Source organism: Sparus aurata, chromosome 22 (assembly GCF_900880675.1).
Source record: "Sparus aurata chromosome 22, fSpaAur1.1, whole genome shotgun sequence".
Lineage (NCBI taxonomy): Eukaryota > Metazoa > Chordata > Actinopteri > Spariformes > Sparidae > Sparus > Sparus aurata.
This window is the reverse complement of record NC_044208.1, coordinates 27335062-27359003: the sequence shown is the minus strand read 5'-3', so window position 1 is coordinate 27359003 and position 23942 is coordinate 27335062. Positions and strand designations below refer to the sequence as shown.

The 23942-nt window shown below is 43.7% G+C and overlaps 1 protein-coding gene across 1 annotated transcript; it reads right to left on the bottom strand.

The window, feature by feature from the left end:
* Positions 1-1439: 1439 nt before the first annotated feature.
* On the bottom strand, positions 1440-23573 carry tshr (thyroid stimulating hormone receptor). The gene is made up of 10 exons (XM_030404593.1): positions 23180-23573; positions 16332-16403; positions 15175-15249; positions 11798-11872; positions 11254-11328; positions 9822-9899; positions 9122-9190; positions 7017-7094; positions 3634-3822; positions 1440-3183 (listed from the first exon to the last, which is right to left on the bottom strand). Exons 1-10 carry the CDS (start codon positions 23356-23358, stop codon positions 1734-1736), a joined length of 2340 nt encoding a protein of 779 aa, XP_030260453.1. The 5' UTR covers positions 23359-23573; the 3' UTR covers positions 1440-1733.
* Between the last annotated feature and the right edge of the window lie 369 nt (positions 23574-23942).

The window sequence follows — 23942 nt, the reverse complement described above, 5'->3', positions numbered from 1 at the left end:
CCAGGCACATCATGCTCCAGCTCTGTGTGCTTAGCGTTTGAAGGGTCCACGCTGGGTCGCTGTTAATGGATGATTGGAAGAGATGGACATGTAGCCGTGGAAAACATTTCAGTTGGAAATGTGTCCTGGTAGTCTGCTAGGAATTTACGGTGCGAGTCGAGTCTGGAACACAGCGAGCGAGCAGATGCCACTCTTAATGTTTTTCAAATGTAAAACTAGAAAATCCTTCCAGTTTTGAGGTTTTTTAACCGTTTCTTGACTCGCTGATGCTTTTGAGACCGAAACAAACTGTGAGGATATTTGACCGGACAGCTCGACAAAGGCTTGCAAGCAAAATTAAAAAAGGTCTGAAATGATCCATCCTTCCTGGAAAAGTCCCCCCCTGTTCATCTGTATGTTTCCTAGAAAAAATGTCACCCGGCAGATGAAACGCTAACCAGATGTTACGCTGCCATAGGCAGAAGGTGTCCTTTAACTCATAATAGCTCAATATCACACAAGAAACAGCGGCGCAGCACACACGTGTCTCAGCTGTATTTGCTTAAAGCTCTCCCTGCGAAGGCAAAGCTATCTCTGCTGATTGTATAAGTCACCTGTTTCCGCAAGAGGATGGAAAAATATCACGATCATGCAGGAAAAACAACCATGACATTCCGAAGGAGAGAAAAGGCTTTAACAGTATATATATTTGTGATTATCATACCTGTCTGTAATTTGTAGAAAATTGCTAATACTCAAAATATGTCTCGTGTTTACTTTTTGTAATTGGATCACATGCCCTCTGGTGATGAGGACGAACCTCTGCAAAGTGTTTTGTTGGATCAATCCGGGGGAAAAAACAGTAAGTTTTGTAAGAAATCTCACAAAAACATAAAGATTAAAGTACACCAATGTTTTTTTATGAATCTAAGAAAGTGATACATCAGTTCGGTGCAGGTATAAGCCACGTAAAAGAACAATGTCAGAGTCCACTTGCACTTTGAAAACAGTCTTTGCAGCAACACGGTCCAGAAATATAATTATCTATATTTACGTCTCAGTTTGGGGAGAAAAGACAAAAGAAATCATAGATAATGTGTCCTGTTTTCATCCATACATCACCAAAACCTGTGTGTTTACATTACATAGATATGTATTGATAGGACAAAAAGAAATGTTTTTTAAATTTCATAAACTGGATGAAGTTTCCACTGTGAACGGCACTGAGCCAGCAGGCTGTCCTTGCACACAATAACCAAGTATAAATAGGAATCCTTGGACATGTCTTCTTATCAAATAAAAATGAAGTACTTAAAAAAAAACATCTGTTATATTTCTTTGTATATCAATGCCAGACTGTGCAGAGAAAATCTGAAATTAAACTCAATATACAATTAAAGATATTGAAAAAAAAAATTAAAATAGTTTTATATATATATATATATATATATGCTTGCTCGATAATCTCTGCTCTATTCTAGCGAGTTCCTCCCAAAAAAAACAAAGGACTATAAGTGAGATGAAGTCTGGCTCATATTTCAGTGACACTTGATATTCTCCAACAACTGGAACCATAAAATCATCACAGCCCAAATTGTGAAAACAGCTGAACTTGGCCCTGAAAACTGAAGCAGATACAGAATACTGGAGCTTTCTGTTAAATATCCAAACAGATCTGTCCACAAACACCTCAAGGCCTCTCCTCTCCCACCTGAACCTGGTCCCGCTCTGCTACCTCGAAGCTGGTGTTCGGCTCACGTGTTCAGGCTCTGGCTCTCTTCAGGGTTTGTCTGCTGGCAGGCGGTTTGGTGGAAGGTTTGTCCTCCTGAGCACTTCGTCAGGTGGATGGGCACCTCTTCCTGGCCTCCGCTTCCACCTTTCCTGATCTTGTCCTTGTCTCTACGGACCTGAGATGTCCCGCTGCTGCCCTTCGACGAGACCGTCTGGCCTCTGAACAGTTGCGCTCGCTGCTGACAAAGGCCCACCTTGCTGAGGAGGATGAATATGTCCCCCATGAAGGCCTTGGTGAAGATGGCGTAGAGGAACGGGTTGGCGCAGGAATTGAGCGGGTAAAAGAGCACCAGTAAAATCTTGGAGTTCGAGACGGTGATGAGCGGCCGGTCCAGAACGGCTGACATGGCGTAGAAAGAGATGGGCGCCATACACAGGAAGTCGGTAAAGATGAGGACAGCCATGCGCTTGGCGATGTTGGTGTCCTTGGATCCAGAACGGTAGTGAGGGTTGTGCACTGCGCAGTAGATCTTGAAGTAGCAAGCGCAGATGACAAGAAAGGCCAAGATGTTGAGGACCAGAACGGACAGGATGTAGACCTGAGCCACTGTGGACTGGGTGTCCATCGGGAGACAGATGCTGACCTTCTGGTAACTGCTCACGCCAAACAGTGGAAGCAGAGCCAGGACGAGGCAAAAGATCCAGCCGCCCAGCATCACGACTGCCGCGTGGTGCAGATGCAGCTTACGATCCAGCCGCATCGCAAAGGTGATGGCGTACCACCTCTCCAGTGTGATCACGGTCAAGGTGTAGACAGACAGCTCGCTCGCGAAGACCGTAAAGAACCCTGCGAGTCCACAGCCCGGGCCGGTCTGCCAGTCTATGGCGTGGTTGAAGTACTCGGCTCGAGTGTGGAGGTCCACAGAGGCGATGAGCAGCAGATAAATCCCCATGCACAGGTCTGCGAAGGCCAGATGACACATGAGGAAGCGGGAGACCGAGAGCTTGTAGTGGCTGGTGAGCAGCACCAGGAGCACCACCACATTTCCCAGAACTGCCAGCAGACTGACAAACCACACAGACACTCGCAGGAAGCCAAAACCCATTATGTCCTCACAGGGATTGAACTCATCAGGCACTGGTGCACACGCCACCTCCTCTCCCTCCTCACACACCACATAATCGTAACGACTGTCAAAGTCTTGGCTGGTGTCCTCCTGGGGGTTCTTGAGGGTCTCTCCAAAACCCACATCCTCATCTGGCTGGCCCCCAAAGTAGGCGTGGTAGTGGAGGCTGCCATGGAAGTCACCTTTCCTCCAGTCTTGCCCGTGGCCGCCATCGCTCGGCTCCTGATCCGGGACCGTCTCCACCACGCCGTCTCCCTGGAGGGACGGCATGCGAAGGGGCCCCACGGAGCGCTTCTGATGCTGGTCGTAGAAAGCAGTCAGATTACAGATGATGTACTCCAAAAAGCTGAAAAACACGCGCACAAATACACATGAAGAGTCCACAAAATACTCAGAGTCCTAAATTAGACGAAAACATAACTGGCCCGAATCGTCACGAGCTCTAAGTGTCAAATCAAATCAAATAATTTATACGTCGAGCTCAAGAAAAGGAGATGCCAGTTTTTACAGTCATTATTCGTCTGGCTCAACCTCCAGCCTATAATAACAGCAATGATTGACACTAATTATGGAAGCACTGTAAGAGGTTATAGGTAAACACGCCAGGGAGTTGATTCAATCTGGGCCAAAATCCACAACATGCAAGTGCAGCTGCCCCACTCGCTGTGGTAGATCATCCAAATAAATGAAAAACACAAGACTGCGAGAGCATTTCACTGGATGCTGTTTGCCTCCTCGTGACTTTTCTTCCTCCCATAAGTACATTCAACTGATACCAAATGAAGATAGCGCTCACCCTCGCTTCTTCTTGAGGTTTTTGAAGCCGCAGCAGTGGCTGGGGTAGGTGAGGTTGGCGGTGGTGAGGTGCTTGAAGGTCTTGATGGGCGGCAGCTTCTTGAGGGCCCAGGTGTTGCGCGCCTTCAGCTCCCGAAGAGTATCCATACCTGTGGATGGGAGGGAGGTGATCCCTGTTAGGGACACGTCCCTTTAAGACAGAATAAGATAAGATGGAATAATTTAACAAGAGACATAAGATGCATGAATGAAGATATTTGTTTTTTCCCCTCTGATAAGGGGAGAGTGGCGATGAAAGTCTCGGTGACCCGGTCTCTTTACTCCGTGACCCGGCCACATAGCCTTCCCCGAAGCAATCGTTTTAACCGCTGTCCAGCTGCAGGTCGCGTTTACAAAAGGTATTTTTGTGATTTCACAGATGTGTGTTTTCTGCCAGGTGATAAATTGTTTGCATGGGTCAAAACCAACGTTCGAATCCATTGTTTCCACAGACTGCTCTGCTTTTTTTCCTCCTTTCTGGACGTTCAAGGATCATCCAGTCCAAACCAAGAACGGTAACTATTACAAAAACAACATCCACACTGATGAATGATAATGTTCTGCAAACAGCGGATATCGATGACCTGTTATTGCTGTACCTTGTGCAGAGGAACACAAAGAAAATCAGACGGGTATTGGTTCAAAAAAAATCTTGAAATATGGGAGGAGTTAGGAGAATCCGACGCTTGTTTTCTCGACGCTTTTATATGAGTCAACATCAATTATCCTGGCGCTCGTCAAAGAGGACACATACGGACAAAACAAACTACATCAGTGCCAAAGACTATTTCACATAATGTCTCCAATATCAGGATAACTGATTGATTGCCCTGTAAATTCAGATGGATTTTGATTAGCTGTCAGTGTCTGAAAGGGATCCCGACGATATCGTGTGCCACCATCGTTGTCGTTTTAGTTGTGGTGTGAACAATTTTAATTGTTATAGATTTTGTCCTTGGTGCTGACGGCCCCTGAGGTCGCTGCACACCGGTCATGGCAGTGGTCGTAGTAGTCCGTGGAAGTTGGTGGTCGGTGTGAGAATACTTTTAAATGTTCTGGCGTGTTTTCTCTTACAGTTTATGTAGAGAACGTTATGTGACTGAACCCCAGAATGATGTATGGACCCCTGCGGTCATAAACAGGACGCCAACACAGCTGATAATAACACTTTCATCCAACAGAATCACCCGGCTCTCGGGACAAACGTACCATCGGCGAGTCTATAGAGGAGCTAGACGCGATGAGACCAGGATTAAACAACACCCTCCATCTGTTTCCTACAGTGAGCTCCTCCGCTCTTTCATCATCTTTAAGCAATTACATGCGGTATTTCTTGTGCTCGGCCGTCATGCCAAAGCCAGCTCAAACTCACTCGGACAAAGACGTGCAGGGGGATTGACAATCTCACCAACATCCTGTGTGATCCCATTATCAGGACATTCCTCCGTCCAGCTCTGGACACTCCTCCCCCGCCGAGGGGCCAAGTAGAGGACAACCTCTCTTTGCTTTCTTTAGTTTCCTAACCCATTCAACCTCTCGGTCACCATATCTGCTCGTTAATTGGATTAAATGAAAAGAAACTCAAGCTAAACAATTTCACATTTGCTAAGAGCTCAATTGTTCTTTTTTAGTCCCATTTGCTCTCCTCACTTCGCTGTCCTCTGCTCTTTTTTCCTCTCGTGGGGCCCATTGTGTAAGGCTATAAAAAAAAAAATAGCAGTGCAGACTCTGTGAGTGTCGGTCTGATTTTGTCATTCCCAGATGTTTAGCTCATGACCTCATGGAGGTGACCTCACTCAGGACATGTTCCTCAGTGGAAGCAGAGGAAGAAGACCTGCGCACGAACCCCGTCCACCTAACCAGACGCTTAATGGCTAGATCAGAGCCATAACGGCAACTAGATAGCCGTGGTAGAGACTATCAAACACCTTTTTGAAAAAACAGGGGGCTCAGCTTAAAACCTTGAGAAGGACACGACGGTGTGAAAGAAACGTCGGAAGTTTCTCCCTCACACGCTCGCACACAATGGGTTTCATGTTTCCTGGTCAAAGACGCAGCTGTGGAGGAATCGTTTCGACTCTTTGATGATGTACGATCCCATTTTCGCAGACATGTCTCATATAGTCTGCACATTACGAGTGAGGAAATTGTTGAAATCTAATTTGACATGGTGTGAATGATTAGATTACCGAACTAGGCCTGTTACGTATTGATGCGTTTGCCTTCAGAGTGGTTTGCTGCATGTACATCTGAAATAAGACCTTTCGAAACTGCGATACTTTGACGCTTTTAATTGCCGAGAGTTTAGATGAGAAGATGATTACCGCCAGCAGATTGGCCCGGCGGTCGGCTTGCTTAGCATGAGCGCTGCAACAACTAGCCAAGTTCTGTCTGCGAGTAACAAAATCCGCCTCCCAGCACCTCTAAAAGTCGTTCTGTAACACTTTATATTGAGTTTGTGCAAATCCGAATTTCCCCAAATGTCAAGCTATTGATGATATGGAATCAGTAACAGTAGCACAGATAAAAGAGCTCAGCTTCAGTATCATTTCCATTTTACGTTAACGTTATGAATGGTCGCTCTGTCTAGGTTACTTGTTTCTGTGCTGTGTAACTTCAGGTAGCCTTTCGAAACTCAGTGCAAAAAAAAAAAAGTGAAAAATCCTCCGGCTGCTCTGCCTCAGCGCTCTGCGATGTAACTGCTGGCAACTGTAGCATCACGGTAGCGGCGTGGACGGTCGGTGTTTACGCCACCATCGCAGCGGCTCTGGATTGCTGGGAGGAGGAGGAGGTTGTGTCGCACTTGCTTGATGTTTTGTTGTAGCAAAATGATGAACATGCTAGCTTGTTTTTTATCATTATCATAGACGGAGGTTTAGCTGGTAGCACGTTACAGCTAGGTGTCATTGTTATAGGTTCATGTCTCGTTAGCTCAGAAGGCTGCAAACGTTACGAGTTGTGTGCAAACGTGTCTGTGCATGCATGTTGACTTCAAGAGTTTTGTTTGTAGTCTGCAGGAGACTACATCTGAAAAAATAATTACAGAAAAGCTATGATTTTTATTCATGAAAATACAAATCATGCAGCTGTCAAATTGCAGAAAAAATACTTATATTACTACATCATGTTGCTTTAAGTCTGCCAGTAGCGACTGGTCTTACCAAACCATGTCAGGCTAGGGGGTAAAGGTCTGGTAAGTAAAAAAAAAAAGACAATAACAACATCCAAAATCTAAGTTATGTAGCCTCGTATCGTGATAATGATATATATAATTTATTCAAGGCTTAAAGATGCTGTATGTGCTGATACAGAGTTGATAAGAAGCTCAGATCTTCAGGTACTTACAGGAGCATGGGGCCGCTGACGGCGCCTGCGAACGCCCTTTCATCCATCGTGGTAAGATACTTATTCCTGTGAAGGTCGCTGGACGGGGGAAAAAGCAGAAATGTAAGTTTATTAAGAGAAAAGCGATCCTTCATGTTTCAATCAGACTGACAGCGTGGCATAATATTTTTCCGAGCCTCATCACCGCACATGTCTGCATTTATTTTCTCTTAATTCCAGAGGTGAAACATGACAGAAGGCGCTGTTGATTCAAAATTAGACGGTGTAAGATGTGATGGCGTACCTCTTTAAACACACTGCAACCTCTTTAAACACACTGCAACCTCACTACACATCACCCCTCAATCCCCTTAAATCTAATAAGGATAATAGACCTGCGAGGGGTGTGTTTGTCTTGGTCGGGCTGTGCTGGGATCAGTTCTCCTCCTCAGAGCAGATCAGGCGCCAACACAAACACCCATGTGCGAACAATCACTAGTAACAGACCAATGGCTTAATTAGGCTCTTATAAGAACCTGGGATGTGTGTAGGTGTTGTAAAAGAGTAGAGGGGGTTTAGAAATTAATATCATTAATACCTCATATCCTGAATATGCAGGATTCTGGAGCAAGGGGGGGTTGACGAGAAGAAGAAAAACATGTTGCGACAAAAGGGAAAAAGAAATGTCCTCATTCTCTCTTAATTTAGCCCAACGGAGGCGACTAAATACGCAGAACAAGTGAGAAATTAGATTTCTTTTTTTCAGTCCGACACAGAGCCAGTGTCACTGAGTGTATGGGAGAGGGGAACTCTTAATGCAGACTTCCTGATACCCTCTTTTGGAAACAATATTTTCCCATGAGAACCAGCTTACTAATCAAGAGCTGGGCTTAGGCCCTTTATAAGTACATACGAGACGGCCAGTAGATACTCGACTGCTTTTGTAGTGCACATTTTGGGCAAAGAAATACACATACCAGATGTCAAAAGTGATTTAATCCGGGCAAAATACTCAGCAAACCTTATTTTTTGACGATTGTAAGAGCTCTGAATCGACTGACTCTGATGTCCCAGTGGAAGAAAACAACCCAATGTGACTTAATAATTGAATTTTATAAAAACACAGTTAACCTTTGAACCTAATATGAAGCAACAACACCGTAACACTGTGTCAATAGTTTGAAATGTTTGTAATTATATACAAATATTAGAATAGATTGAAACCACTCTGAGCTTTGTGTGCTCAATGTTACAGCCTGCTGCTGGTTAGCTTAACGCGACGTAAGCCGAAGACTGTAAACAGAACGTAAACGTCCAGTAAACCAGCAGCTTGTTGTCGTTACACTTCACTTCTTGCACAGATTAAATGAGACTTCAGGGGTTTATAGCTCGGCTTTGTCGGGCTGTTAAGTGGATTTTCTAACCTTTGGACCACCGAGGACACCGAGGTCAAGTCCTGTACGTCTTTCTGGGTCTTTGATATCTTGATAAATATATTCGGTAACACTTTATAATATCTGTCATATACTTATTAAGTAATGAAATGCTTTATAAACTATTTATAAGTTGCATTGAAGTTCATAATACTTTTTAAAATACTGCACGGTTAATTTATAGACATTTGGATGAGTTGCAACTGATGTTTTAAACCTTTACGATTAATTGATGAACCATTTCATTGTGAAATTACTTCACTAAATCTAATAAGCTACATATTTACCATTTATTAAAGATGGTTGTTATAAAGTGTTGCCCGTGTCAGTAAGGATTTTTTTTAGCAAAGAAATAAGTTTAATACATTTAAGTCAAAATTTCTTCTTCTGCTTCTGTCGGAGTTTTCATCCATTTGTAGGCACCGATATCATTAATTCCTAAATGATTATCGGTCCTGTCAAAATGCACCGATTTATTCTGAAGTCTGCAAAAGTTTCCCGATGGACACGTAGTGAAATCCTGTTTTGACGGAGCGAGGCTAGCTGCTCCACTTGTTTCCAGTCTTTAAGCTAAGCTAAGCTAACTGGCTTCTCGCCGAAGCTTCATTACCGTTACCATATTTCCAAAAATGTCGATTCGTACTCCTCCAACAGTTGTCAAAAGTATTAAACAAGATTTTTAGGAATACCTACACTTGGTCGAGCTTGGTCCCATTGAAGGCGTGATGTTGGATTTCTCTGAAGCCATTTCCGTACAGCATCCTGCAATGAAACGTGTTTTTTTATTTTACAGTTACATAAGTAAATAGCATTTACGAGAATTTGTCTCTTTAGGTTTTATAACCAGTCAACTGAATGAACAAACTTTCCATGTGTAACGCTTCATCCGCTTCCACGCCGCACTGACAGATAAGTAGAACCTACTTATTTAGCATTTTCATGGTGAGGTCTGTTTGTGCAATCTTGCGGTTTTCAGCCCAACAGTTTCTGTAACTTGCTGTTTTGTGGATTCAAATTGCCCCCCCGTCTAAAAAACACACATCCTCCCTCGCTCCCAGACTTAACCACAAACATGTGATCGCCTGTTGAGTGTGAGTGTCTGTGTACTTGTTGTTACTGTCCTTTGCGAGATCCGAGCGAGTTCAGAGTGAGGACATGTTTTGAAAGTGAGGTAATTTTGGCCGATGTAGCAGCTATTTTAGGGTTTGGGTTGAATTGAGGGATAAAGGACAATACTGGTGTAACAAAGTGCTCACTTTGTATTTAAAGTTTCAAACAGGCTCACAAGTGTATGATACTAACATACATGTAATTGCATTTTCACAATTTGTAAACATATATAAATATATGTACGTGTGCAGCGTATGCGTGGTTGCACTTGCAGATATCTTACACTGTCAGCACTTCGCTGGTAATGCCACGGAACGTGTTGGCCGGGATCTCGGTGATGTAGGGATGATCAACAATTTCCCTGCGAAAGGAAGACACCAAAAAAAAAAGAGGGGGGGAGGGATAGAGTGGTGTTGTAAATTAATAGCTTTCACTGGAAAGTAGCACGAGGAGGAATGTAATTGATGTGTGCGTATTCTCAAGTATTATATGTCAGTAGGAAAATCAAATCACAGCTGAGAGGGTGATGACACAAGACGTGATGTTGTGGCACATCTCATGCAGAAGGTTATCCATGGAAAGACAGATGCTTTGACAGACTCGACAACAAGGATACACACACATTGGATGTGACATTTTGTATATTAATAACACACAATCAAAAGACCACATTTCCCATAAACACTATGATGTTGCGCCCACTTTAGTGCTGCAGAAATGAGTCCTTAAAAACAAAAATCAGTCAGCACTTTGGCACTTCTGGTTCCTTACTGTCAGTCAGTGAATACGCAGCTTGTGTTGAGGTTAGCATGCTAACCAGCTAGCCGCTTCCCATCCCAGTCCAGCGCTCCCATGCTAGAAGGTGCAAACGCCAACACTTCCTCAGTGCTTCTGAGCACCCAAGCACGACCGCTAGCTGTACGGCTAACTGAGCCGACTAGCTTCAGTTAGCAGCAGTAAGCGGTTACTTCGTTAATGTACTTCCCCCTATATGTTTGGAGTATAACTTTGACCAGGTGACCAGTTCTTATACTGTTGCACCTCTGAAGTCATTACACAAACTTTATTTGCAAACTATTCTAACTTAACAACTTGTGGATTAATCGATTTATGGTAAAGTGTGTACAGTAGTGTGTGTTATGTGGATGTGATGTAGTTTGTTTATAGCATAACATTAGCTTTTTCTTCTGGCGGTTGCATTTCCGCTTCAAAAATCAGAAAAAGTGGCGTTCATCTGTTCATCTGTGAGGATTATCTCGCTGAACAAAATGTGTAAGTATCATTCATTTGTGTTTGCAATTTTTAAAACCCCTCAGGCTTTTTGTTGATGCTAACTTTTGTGTTAGCCAACAAAAATACATCATCCCTGCAGATGCAAAGAAAGAGAATCGTGTACGAGATGATATTTTTTCAGTGCCCTTTTATTCTTTATTCCTCATGACGCAGCAAAACATTATGAAACCTTAAACGCTCCCTTTGGAAGAACGTTTCCATCCATCTTTCTGTTGCACAGAATGAAATATCGTGCGCGAAACAGCTGATAAAGGCTTATCATCCCGCCGACAGCCTCGTTGGTTTATGATGGTTAGAGTAATGGCTCTGAATTAATGCTGCAAATAAATTGCTGTCACAAAAAAAAAAATGCTACAAGTAGCAGTTTTAGCGAGCATAATTATTGATTGGGGTGCTTCGTTGAAAAGTTACAGCAAACTTACAGTATGAAGTTCATGTCGTTGGAGTGGATGTTGCTCAAGTCGGGGAAGAAAGTGAGGCCGGTGTTGAAAATCCCCCTGAATGGCGAAGTAAAGAAAAGAGTTCAGAAGACACAACGGAGAGTTCACGTAAAGATGGGATCAAAAACGATACGTGATTTTCTTATTTTTAATCATTTTGACACCTCAACGGCAATTGTGCAGAAACAATCTATAACTTTTGAGTCGAGAGTCAAAGAATTAAAAAAACGGTTGACATCTTTCACTCCCACGCCAAAATACATTGAATTTCTTCTCAAATGTTCGACGTGCAGTCACATTTCTGAAGCCGACCTGTGCCGCTACATTACACTCAAATGAAGCGTGACTCTCGCCCACACTGTTACACACACGATGCTATGAATAGATCACGATGTCTAAATGATTGCCAGACTGAAGCATTCTTTAAAATACACACCCTTTGATTTGTTTTGTGTGATTAACCTTCACGTTGTCGATGATAAGAGGGCCTTTTTTTAAGAGAGAACATGCAGTGAAATATACTCACAGGTATTTGAGGTTCGGGAGGTTTTTAAAGGCTTCTGGGTCGATGTAGGTCAGACTTTTTGCATTACGTATCTCTCTGAAAGAACAGACGAGGAGCACAGGTAAAAAAGACACATTCAGAAAACACGTACTGTCTTAAAACTTGCTGACAGGGCAGGACAAGGTGCACGCCAGTGTGCGAGAGAAGGGGAAACTCAGTGCAGACAGCCAGGACCGGAAGTGAGAGTCCAATTAGTGTTTCATTAGTGTGTTTACTCTGGTCCGCCCTGGGCCGAACACCTCTCTCTCTCTGCTGTCTGAAGCCATGTGCTGCTCTGGAACCTGTGTGCTGGCCCTTCTTCACACACCTTTGCAAAACCACACTCGCCCCAGCAGACAGACGGGGTCGGGTCAGCGTAAGTCTAAAAGTGAGAGAGGTTCATCTTCCCAGTCCTGCTGTAGAGAGACTGAGGCTGCACTGAAATACTGTGGAGCATCAGCTTGTATAATCAGCACACCGTCTGTAAAGCAGACTACAAGACTTTGTCACAACTCTTTGACTTCCAGAAGGTCGGTCAGTGCGGGACTGTTGGGAATCTGATTTCCTTCTACTTGTTTTTCCTATTGATAAAGTTTGTGTTTCTGTGGGTGGTCCTTTCTCTCTTCTGCCGTGGTTGGCTGGTCACGTTAACTAAGCAATCTTAAAAAGGTCAGCTCTCTTGAATCCAGCCTTTTCTAAAAAGTAAGAATCGGGTTCTTGTAGCCAAGGGAAACAGTATCATCATCAGGCGGGGAAAAAACAAAACCGCCCGGCCAGCGAGAAAAACGTAGAAAAGAATCAGTTCAGATCCTTTGAGGGAGACAAAGCGAGTGTTTTCGCTAATAAGACCATTAAATTGTGTTGATAATTATCTTCTGGCTGTTCTTTTTTTATTTTATGTTCTGCCCACATTGTCCCACATTTTTAGCCTCTTGGGAGCAGCAGAAAAACCTGTAAACTTAACTTATAATCAACCTTATAAAGTTTTTAAGGTAAACATTTTAGCAAAATGGTTGCCTACCGTTAGCTAATTAGCCCGTGGCTCCGTTCACTGAGAAAGCCAGCTGGCGTATAGTTTGTCTCGACCCCAGCTAAGGTCCGTTTGACAACAAGGAGATACAGTATGGAGGTGATTTACAGCGGCCACGACCAGGACTTTGACTTTGGGGACGGGAAAGGCACACAGCGGGAGAGAAGCAGCAGAGACACATTACTCTGTGGAATCAGGATTTATTTTGACCAAACCAGAGGTCAGAGAAATGTTTTAAAAAGTCTTAATTATACTTACAACCTCAAACGTCTACATTTCATACAGTAGTGGAGGAGCGTGTGCACAAACTGATGTGTTACGAGCTGCTGTAACGTGGAACGAATCATTCACGTAGGCAGGAAGACTCGCCAGTAATATATGAAGTTTTTAAGGTAAACGTTTTAGCAAAATGGTTGCCTACCGTTAGCTAATTAGCCCGTGGCTCCGTTCACTGAGGAGCCAGCGGGCGTATAGTTTGTCTTGACCCCAGCTGAGGTCCGTTTGACAACAAGGAGATACAGTATGGAGGTGATTTACAGAGGCTCCGACCAGGACTTTGACTTTGGGGACGGGAAAGGCACACAGCGGGAGAGAAGCGGCAGAGACACATTACTCTGTGGAATCAGGATTTATTTTGACCAAACCAGAGGTCAGAGAAATGTTACGCCTGAATGAGATTGAAAGAGGCGGGGGGTCAAACGCTGGAGGATAGCGACGCCGAGGTGCGCCATGACAGGGACGACTGGTGGTACCGCTGCAGGAGTTGAGGAGTGGCCTTGGCGACAACAACCCCAGTGCATTCTGGTAGTTGTAGGCTTTCTACCTCTTGAGCAAAAGGGATGCTGACTGCCCTGATTCTCTGTTTACTTTCCTGATCTATTCAGACAGCAGAGTCTTATGAAGAAGCCATCTTCTCTTTGAGTCGCAGGCTGGAATCACCGGAACAATTAAGCTTCGTTCTGGGAGAGTACGCTTTAAAGTTTCATAGAGCTGAGAGAAACTGCAGAGTCTGTTCATCATTCGTCACTCCCAGCGACTCTTTTAACTGTTACACTTATTAGTTTGACCCGAGACGGTGTAAAAATGATTTATCCTTGCAGCTTTAACCCAATTACCCGATGTGCTTCTTGTACGTGATCCAAATAAAGTGCTGTTGTTGCCGCTGTCAAGATAAAAAACTTAAGCTTAAATAATAGATTGATCATTACTGCAGCATTTGCTTGCCAGTAAAAACTACACATTTTTAAAAACTGGTGGTTAATCTCGCTGGTGGCGCGGCACTAACTTCACCCGGCCCTCCTCTGAATTCTCGGCTCCGACTTGCAGTCGTGATTCCACAGCTGCTGTCGGCCTCGAGCAGCCAACAGGAAGCAGAGCATTAATTTGTGTCTGACCCTGAAGGAAACCTGAGAGAGATGCCATTATCTGATGCATGGCAACTGCACCACACCAATCAGTGGCAAATAGGCCCCGGAGATCCAAAATACACCAGCAGAAACACAGATACAACCCTCGGCTGGCGGATTGAATTATCGTTTCTGTCTGGATTTTTTTGATGTCTGGAATTCGGCAAAAAAAATGACTAAAAGGAAGGATGATTGAGATATAAATGATACGCAGACACGCATCAAATCGTGTCAGATTAATTCCTGTAAGTCTTAATTATACTTACAGCCTCAAACGTCTACGTTTCATACAGCAGTGGGGGAGCGTGTGCACGAACTGATGTGTTACGAGCTGCTGTAACGTGGAACGAATCATTCACGAAGGCAGGAAGACTCGCCGGTAATATATGAAGTGCTAGGAGGTGTTCTGCTGGAAAGTGTGCGGTCCACCCTGAGACTCGGCCATAAATCTCTATCCCATAATTGAGAATAGAGTGCACCTTCCTCCCCCCCTGAGTTGCCTTCGACGAGAGCCGGAGCACCACGAAGAAGAAGACGAGGAGAGAAGCTCGACGCCGGCTGTTGGTTTGGCTTCTCTGCTCTGACACGTTTAATCCTGCTCCAGATAACAAGTTATTTCATCAAATTGACTTGTTTCTCTTCTAATTTGCATGTGGTAATCCCACAACAGAGTATCTGTTTGTTTGTTTTTTCAATTCCTTTAATTGCCAGCGAGGCAACAAACTCCCCTGTACCGCTCTGACGAGGAGCGTCAAGCGGTGATGCAGGAGGAGAAATAACCTCCTAATGTGCTTCTTCCTCGCTTCCAGTTGCCGCTGGCAAGGCTCAAAATTAAGCACTTTTTCTCTCCGGAGACCAAAGGAACAGTTCAATCGATACAGATCGATAAAGAGCGCGCCCTTTCTTTTCCTTTAGTTACTCACATGTGGGTGATTTTCCTCAGGCCGTAGAACGAGTGCCTCTCCAGCCTCTGCAGCGTCACGTCCACCGAAATATATCTGAAAGAAAACACACGAGGCTTACACCAAATCTAACGTGCAAATCGTGTTTGTAATATCAAAATAATGTTTTTTTTTAAAACCGTCTGTTGAACATGGAAGAATGAAGATACTGTGCCAGCATGCAAAGGGGAAATGTAAGACCTGTTTTCATAAATGAGTTTGAGTGTGTGGCTCTAAAAAAAAATGATCCTCAAGCTTGCAACTGTTTCCTGAATTTATCAACCCACCTTGTCTAAAGGCCTCCGAAGTCACGGAGTAATTTTACAGGTATGCACCTCACATAGGCCTATACATTACCCGTTCATCAGTCACTCGGCTCCCATTTGTTATTACATGGTAACAAGTACGCTCTTTAAATAAACCATGGACTTAGCGCTGGAGCTCGGCTTATAAATGTCTTACTCACGAGAAAAAACACATAACACGTATTCTGTTTACTCGTAGTTGTTAATAAAACACATCTAAGGGTTCAAAACTGAAACGAAAAAGAGCTTCTGATGAGATTCTGACTGACATTTTGTTGGTTTTCTATCATTTTATCTGGATAAGACACAAAGAACCAATGGAAACACTCGGCTGTGAGCCCTCGTGGCTGGTTGAGGCTTTCAGAAAAAAACCCACCTCCGTCTCCCTTCATGCATGACTTGGACGCAGACGTCGGACTCAGCGGCTGGAGGATCAAGGCTCAAGTGTATATTTTACCTCTACGCAGAGACTTCACCTCTACTGGGAGTCCTTCATTCACCACACACCCCAAAAAGCCCTGCTGGAATACCGAGCCTACGTCTAAACCTCGCTGCGGTTTAAGGACCTACATTCCTTCTTGAAGGAACGCATTAGCACTTCCAGCTGTGATTAGGAGCCGGCGGTGATACTAAGCAGAGAGCGTATCATCTGCCTGGGTGGGAGACAGAGAGGAAACTGGTGGGCAAGTTTGGGACCGGGATGGATTCCCACTTTTTTTTAAGCAAAGCAGTTGAGAGACAACAGGTGGATGAGTGTGACGGTGAAGGGTTTGTGTTTTGAAAAGCGGCTAATGAAAATTGCGCGAGCCTCGAATGGAACAAATCGGCACTCACATCCTTGAGATGTTGACCATGCTGGAAAAGGCATCTGCTGGCACGGATGACAGACGGGTCTCAAAGAGCCATCTGGTTAGAAAATAAAATAAAGACATTATTAGTTGTCAAAAACATATTTCACTGTGACCATATCTTTTCTAGGGAATCTGACCAACTGCTGGTGAAAATCTGGAGGGACATGGGGACATTTTTCACGGCGAAACAACATATTTAATAACTCATTAGCCAACGTTAACATTCAGCCACTTCCTACTATCAACACATATCTTGGACAGATTAATCAAAACCTGGAAGTGAGCGATATTGGATGTAATCAGACGGTTATGTTAGCTAGGAAGATGCTAATATTAGCTAATGAGTTATCAAATATATCCAAATGTGACCTGATGTCCCCTCCAGATGTTCATTGTCCAATAACTAATCAGTTGCTATATGACAACTTGTCAGATCCCCTACATTCATACAACCTGCAACTCAGCAGCTTAACATTATACCAGCGACCAAGCGCTCCATCCTGAACGCGACGTCAGAGGAACACGGCCTCTTGACTTTACTTGGAAACTCAGGTCAAGTCCATCCACCACTTCATGAGGGAGCAGATGCCCGACGTCACACAACAATGGAAGATTTTGTTAAGTCTCCAGGTAAAAAGGCGACATCGCTAACGACATTAAAAAAATGCTCAAAACTCTCCTTGTGTCTGAAGTGATTCTGTTATAAAGGAGGAAATTTCACATCTAGAATAATTCGCCTCCATTAATTCTAGACTAGAGTTGAGTCAGAGTCTGTGCAGGTAAAAGAGGAGAGGAGAGAAACGGAAAGACAGATAAAACCCGACAACGATAAATTTCAGGTTCAGATAAAAAAGGTTTCTTTGAAGCGAGTGCTGAAACAGACGCCCGTACTGTAGAAACACTGGAAAATAACAAAGCCTTGGATCATGCTGGACGCTGAGCCGGCAGCCAAACCAAACAATGTCTGGGTCTGTTTAGGACGATGTTTCAGAAAGTAAAGTTAAGACCAAAGCAAAACACAGACTGAGACGAGACCTCCACATTGTTCGGGACACATTAGTCCCCAACGTTACACCTGAGAATCCAGAGGTTCAGTGATGACAAAGAGAGTATTTAGATTTTGATTGACGTAAAGCTGTTTAGCGAGCTAGCATAATTTAGCTTGCAGGCTAAAAGCAAAGGCTCAGTCCAAAGTAAAAAAAAAAAAATGACATGTGGTGGTTTTTACAAATTTGCCAGACTACATCTTGGCCGGGAAATACCTGATCTGTGCCGGCTGCCCAACATCTTACACTTGGCTTTATGTAAAGATTAACCGAACGAGATAACTTATTAATAATTAGTGAGCTTTAAGCTGCTAATGTGTGGATTCTGTATCAGAGCCACAGCTGTTCACGTCAGTCTTTATGCTTATTTAGCTAACCGGCTGCTGACTGTACACTCACGATAATAAATCACAGAAATGAGAGTGAAACTGATCTTAATAAACTCCCAGAAATGTCTGACTCTCGACTCCCCTGATGAAAATGTGTTATTCCTTTCCTGTGATCTTGCTGCAGATTCTATTGAAGTGGCTTTAGGAATGAAAACATGGTAATAGAGGAAAGAAGATTAAGATGGCATCCACATGTGTTGCTGTGATGTTGTCTTCCCGCGGCCACCCTGCAGCATGATGCACATCCACTGTTTATTCCGCTGCATCCTGCTTCAAACTGCAAACAACGTATGTGTCCGCTTGGAAACAGGTACAAAAAAAAAAAAGAAGTGACTCAAAGCCACTATTTCATGCACCTTTGGTTCATCAGGGGAACAATAGACTAATTCAGAGGCTGAGATCTGGCCCTCGAGTCTGAATCATGCTCACATGGGGGTTTTGGGATGGCGGGGGTTCGTCAGTCACTCAGTGGATGCGTGGTGCTCGGCACCCTGCACACACTTTGACAAGCTCAAACAAACAGCGGGACACAGAGCAGACCCTGACACCAAACACCCCTCTGTCAGAACCGGGCGGTGTTTCGCCGCCGTCGCGCTCAAAACCCAAATAACCAGCATGCTTTTTTTTTTTTTTCCCACCCTCTGGAGCGCGGTGGAGAAGACCAATGAGCCCATCTCCGAGGCTTCGAGGAGAAGAGTGCTCCTCCAATTTGTCATGTTGGATGGAAACCCGAGCAAACAAACACGTTGGGAATTGAGTTTGAAGTGGGGAGAAGCCACATAATTTATTACATTTTCAGCGCTGGACTGACAACATGGCTGTGTTTACTATGGCTCTGTCTCATTTGGATGTGTGCAGAGAGAGAGAGGCTTCAATTACATATCCTGCTCCACATTCCAACCTGCACATTCTCCCGTGTTATTCAATGTAAACTCCTGTGATGTCTCCACAAAAATCCTAAATGTCATGTCGGTCAGGACGCTAGGATATTACTGTCATCCTTCATTTTCCTGATCCGATCCGAATGAGAAAACAGGAGAACTTGGCAGGTGGTGATCTTTTTGAAATTACTTTGATTCTAGGTTTGATGCTCGACTACATTTCCCAGATTGTTTTCCCAAAAATATGCGAGATAATTATTGCAGAATGTGAAAGTACAGTAACAGTTTCCATGACACGGTCCATCGGCACAAACGAATAGCTTGGAAACAGTCAGTGTTTCCAGTAATCTCAGCTACAGCTCGTGATGTTTCGACGTCTCACTTCATGTTTCACAATTAATCCCAGCGCTCATCTGTTACCATTCAGGGAACGGCATTAAAGGGTTTCGCTCATCAGTCGGTTTTATTAGACGAGAGGTCGAGGGACGAGCGAATACCACGAGCTATCACACGTTTAAACTCCAATCCAGAAATTTCTGAGGTTTTTTTTTTTAAAGACTGGAGCTGCCGTGTGTCCCCCCCCCCCCCCCCCCCCCCCCCCCGCCCTCCTTTTCCCCTTGAAGTCTTTTTTCCCTCTTAATTATTCTCAAATGGAACTCTCTGGGTGTTTGAGAAATGTGCTGCAAAAGGTAAATATTGTATTTGAATGCATCGTCCAGACGCAGTCAGGAGTCACGCTACGCAGGCCTCTAAGCGTGTCTGTGCTTTCCTTTCCACCTCCCTGACTCCCAGTGACACATGGAGTAACCTCACACACACACACACACACACACACACACACACAAAGGACTCAAAGCTCTAAGTATCCACATGTGCACACACACACACACACGCACAGGCTGTCTGCTTTGCATTCGTGTTTTGTTTTGCGGAGAGAACTTTTACACATTTTCTCCCACAAAAGAATTTTTTTTTAACCAAACTCTGATGTTAACGACAGAACAGAGAGCAGAAAGTAAGGGGTAATTTCAAAATTGCTGTATTAATAAAGAAGCGTTTTTGGAGGTAATTTGAGAGCACAAAGTTGTTTAAAGAAGACGTTAAAAGGAAAAGTTTGAGGAAATATTCTTATTTTCTTGAAAGGGAGAGTGAGATGAGATCATTTAAACTACTTTCTATCACGAGAGAGGTTTAAATCCTCTCATGTCGCGCAGAAAGCAGATAATATTTCCCAAAACATTGAACCTAGAAACAAGAATCAAGTAAGTATTCATCTAAATTAACCTCCGAGTCTCGGCTAGTCCAAAAATCATTAAAATCTGAAATGATTCTTCTGAAATCTTGTGCTGACAAACAGTCTAAAACAGAACAGATGTAACAATTAAGATAAAAGTCCAATAGCACAAATAAACTGACCGCCGAGTATGTAGAACTGGACCGCACTGACTGGGGCAGCAGGGTCATTCATTCCTCTGTGTGTGTACAACAAAATCACACTTCCTCACGCCTCATCAGCTGGAACATCCCTCTCAATCCGCGGTCTATTTCGGGATTATTTGGGCAGATATTTTTATCAGGAGGGGTGACGATCCCGTGCTTGGTGGCATGCTTTCATGTCTCTGTATCCTCCTGGAGGGCTCTGGGTAAACTTTGGGCAGGAATGTGAGGAAATCGAAGGGAACATCAAGAGGCACGTGCACACGTGAATTGGGGCAATGATCGGGAGATAATTTTATGTGATGGGTGCTGTTGGAGGCGATGCAAAGTGGTGTTTGGGACGGAGGGACGTTCCAATAAACTGTAAGAAAGGAATGAGGATTATCATAACAGAACCTTCTGGCCTAAATTATCACCGCCGAGCTCTACATCAGTGCTTTCAAGGAATTTTGTCTGCGAGTAACAAATCATCATCAATCACTGGCCACGTGACACTTGAGGAATCTCACCTGGATCCTTCAATCATACAGCACTGGAGGTGTGCATCCTCAGAGTCCATCCATTTTAATAACAGGACTCAGATTGTTTTGTGTCGATTGTTCCAGCGACTCTATTCAGCCTCGTTCCTTTTTCGTCCCTGTCTCTTTAAGGCCCCCTCCTGGAAAGCCAAGTCTGCTCTGATTGGTCAGTTCTCGCAAGTCTTTGTAGGACACACCCACCACGTGTATTTGTGACATCACAATGTCACAGTGTTGAAGGCACAGTTTCTGACTACAGGGAGCTCATTGGATCGAGCATTTTGATACTTTTGCTGTATTTATAAAGCACGTCATCATAAAAGAGACAAGACATCTCAATTTTCTACAACATGGTAATATATTTATAATACCCACCATCATGGTTTGCTTGTTAGCATGCTAATGTTTACCCATTAGGATTAAACAGCTGCAGCTAAGGCTGATGGGAATAAACCAACATTTTGGACTGAAGATTGAAAGACATTTTGCTCAAAACCATTTAACAGTAAGAGTAAAAGTCGTGGGAACAACAAAATCAGTAGGCTTTATACTGGGAGGCCATGACTGTCTGTACCACATGTCACGGCAATCCATCCAATAGTTATCGAGAAACTTAAGTCTAGATCACAGCCGAGATAGAGACCAACACTGACATCCTTGGAGGGTTTTCTCTGCTAGCACAGCTGTAAATATCATCAGTAGATAGAAGAGCTGATGGATCAATGTGTGGATGTATCAACATGTCAGCGACTCTGATTCTGTTAAAAAACAAAAAAGGTGCAGTATTGTTTCTTACTTGTAGGATAACATCTGTAGTTAACACAGACACGGGGCGAAAAATGTATATTTATTGTAAACACCTGAAATCCTGATATTGGAAGTTTGTGTTTTGAGTGAATACAGAGTAACAGCAATGTTTAATTAATCTTTCATGGCTGCTAATTCACATGGAAATGCCGTTTCTATCCTCCTCCACTTCTGTGTTTCCACACATGTGCAGGAGCCCCTCTGAAGCTCATGTGTTTCCGTCACTCAAGGCCGTGGCAAACCAGTCGCACTCTATTGCATAATTTTCACCCTGTACTTAAGCAATTTAGGAAGTGTATCGTTAAAGACCCTGCTGCATTTTTCAGTGGCGGCCCTGACGTATTACATCATGTCGGCTCCTGAGACTCCTCGCAGATTCTTTAGGCTCGAGACAACAGACCGAACACAGATCAGCTGGTGGTTAAAGTCAATCTTAGATAAGTTTGTTGGTTTTATTCCCCGCTGCTGATGGTGTCTGAAACAAAGTCTCCTCTGCTTAACTTTCACGGTCATTACACGCTTTGCTTTGTTATTCCTTATCTTGGATTTTTCATTTATGTGGCACATGAGTGACAGAAGATTTTGCTCCCACGTATATCACTGAATATCTTTGGATTTTTTAGGTGTTTATCAGACCAAAAAAAAGACGTCACCTTGGGTTTTCACACTTTTCTGACATTTTATAAACTTAGTAATTATCACAAGAAATAATCAGGAGGAAATTATTAATGAAATGAGTTGTTAGCTGCAGCGCTAGAAGGCAATAGAACTATTATCCTGTTTTAATACTGTTACCAGAGAGACCGTTTGTTCTTGGAGAGGGGGGTGGGCGTAACTGTGACTCCCCCTCGCTACATATTGTGCATAACACTGTACAGCAACACATGACAGCTGCCAGATAAGATGATCCCATCATACAAATAATGTGTCAATATGTGATTGGCTGTTTGGGGAATAAAATGGTATGAGTGTACACAAACATCACAGATAAAGCTGAGCAAATAAATGCGAGTAGGCGCATTTTTTCCCCTGAAGTTGTCTTTAAACTCAGAGCTTTTAAGATGTAGTGAGAACTAAGTACTTCTTTGTTTTTCACAATGCCTCTTGTGTCCACAGTGCATGATCGCAGTACGGACACTTGCACTTTTAAATACCCTGCAGCCTCCTATTTAAAAGTCCTCTGACATCTCTCTCTCTCGCTGTCTCTTCCATATCTAATATTTTTAAAAAGGCTGCGTTTAATCTACAATTGCAAGACACAGGGACAAGTAAAAACACGCTGATGTTAGTTATTGTGGAGTAATATGCAAAGAGATTTTCTTTTTTCAGCTGTTCAGGTTCACCTCAGTGTTATAATGATGGATTAAAGCTGCAGATTTTACTAAAATGTGGTGCAAAACACTGAATTAAAACAGTCATTTAAACGCATTTTTCCAATTATCAAGTATGCATAAGTTTAGTGCTGCTTTAACATATTTAAAGACTGCCTTCATTTCACACCAAATCAAGAATACAAGTCACACTGACAACTGGAGCTCAGCTTGTTAGTAACAGACGACAGTGATACCCTTCAAATGGAATAACTACTTAACATCACAGGCAGCCTCGAAGTCCCTGTGGGAGCACTTTGAACGAATATTCATGATATTATAATGATTTTTCCTCGGGGTTAACAGCACTTTACATTTTAAAAAAAGAAGAAAAAAACTCAAGCACAATCGCTTTTACAGATGCGTTTTGTACGCCTACTTACAGCGTCTCCGTGCTTGCTGGAAACCTGGGGAGAATATCAATGTCAAAGCAGGAGATGGTGCTCTGAGTCTTCCACTCTGAGCACTCGCAGACAGTCGGGCAGGAGTCAGCAGCCTCCGACGCGGAGCTGCTGATAGGCAGGCTGACGAGCGTAAACAGCGCGCACGTTATCACCTGCATGCTGGATGGAGAGCTGCGCGCCGGCACTGTCGCTGCGAAACGATCCCCCCAACCAGACTTCTGTTCCTCCACCTGATGGTCCTCTTGATGTCCTCACAAATAATAATTAAAAAAAAAAGTATATCAGACAAGGCTGGTCTTGTTTTTTGGGTGTTTTTCTGGTGCGTAATCCTCAGGTGGAGGAGCTGCGCGGGAGTGTGGTGCTCAGGTCTCTGTGCAGGCAGGCAGGCAGGGCCCCAGGAGTTAGTGTGAGGTGGTGAAGGTGGAGATGCTGTAGGACGGACAGCTGCACCTCCGTGGTGGGTTTTGGAGGTGGTCTTCAACTTGAGGGGAGGGTGGACTCTTGTGGCACTTCTGTGTTAGACTCCACTACAGTTTCTCTTTCTTTTTTTTCTCCTTGAGCCAATTTTATATTCTGTTTCATACAATAAATAGTTGGAAAACTGCCTCTTAACTTAACTACAGCATTTAAGTACTTTTCTGCAGTAAGCCTACCTCTGTGCTATTTCAGAAGCAAACAGGCTACTGTAGTTTTCACTCCATAAGGTTTATTTGACAACTTTATTTAGTATTTACTATGCAGA

Excerpts from the sequence above, each read along its gene's own strand:
- tshr (XM_030404593.1), bottom strand. The coding sequence starts at position 23,358 with ATGCAGGTGATAACGTGCGCGCTGTTTACGCTCGTCAGCCTGCCTATC. Across the intron at positions 11,329-11,797 it reads CTCCCGAACCTCAAATACCT|GGGGATTTTCAACACCGGCC; the intron begins GTGAGTATATTT and ends TTCGCCATTCAG. Across the intron at positions 9,191-9,821 it reads ACCAGCGAAGTGCTGACAGT|GATGCTGTACGGAAATGGCT; the intron begins GTAAGATATCTG and ends GTTTCATTGCAG.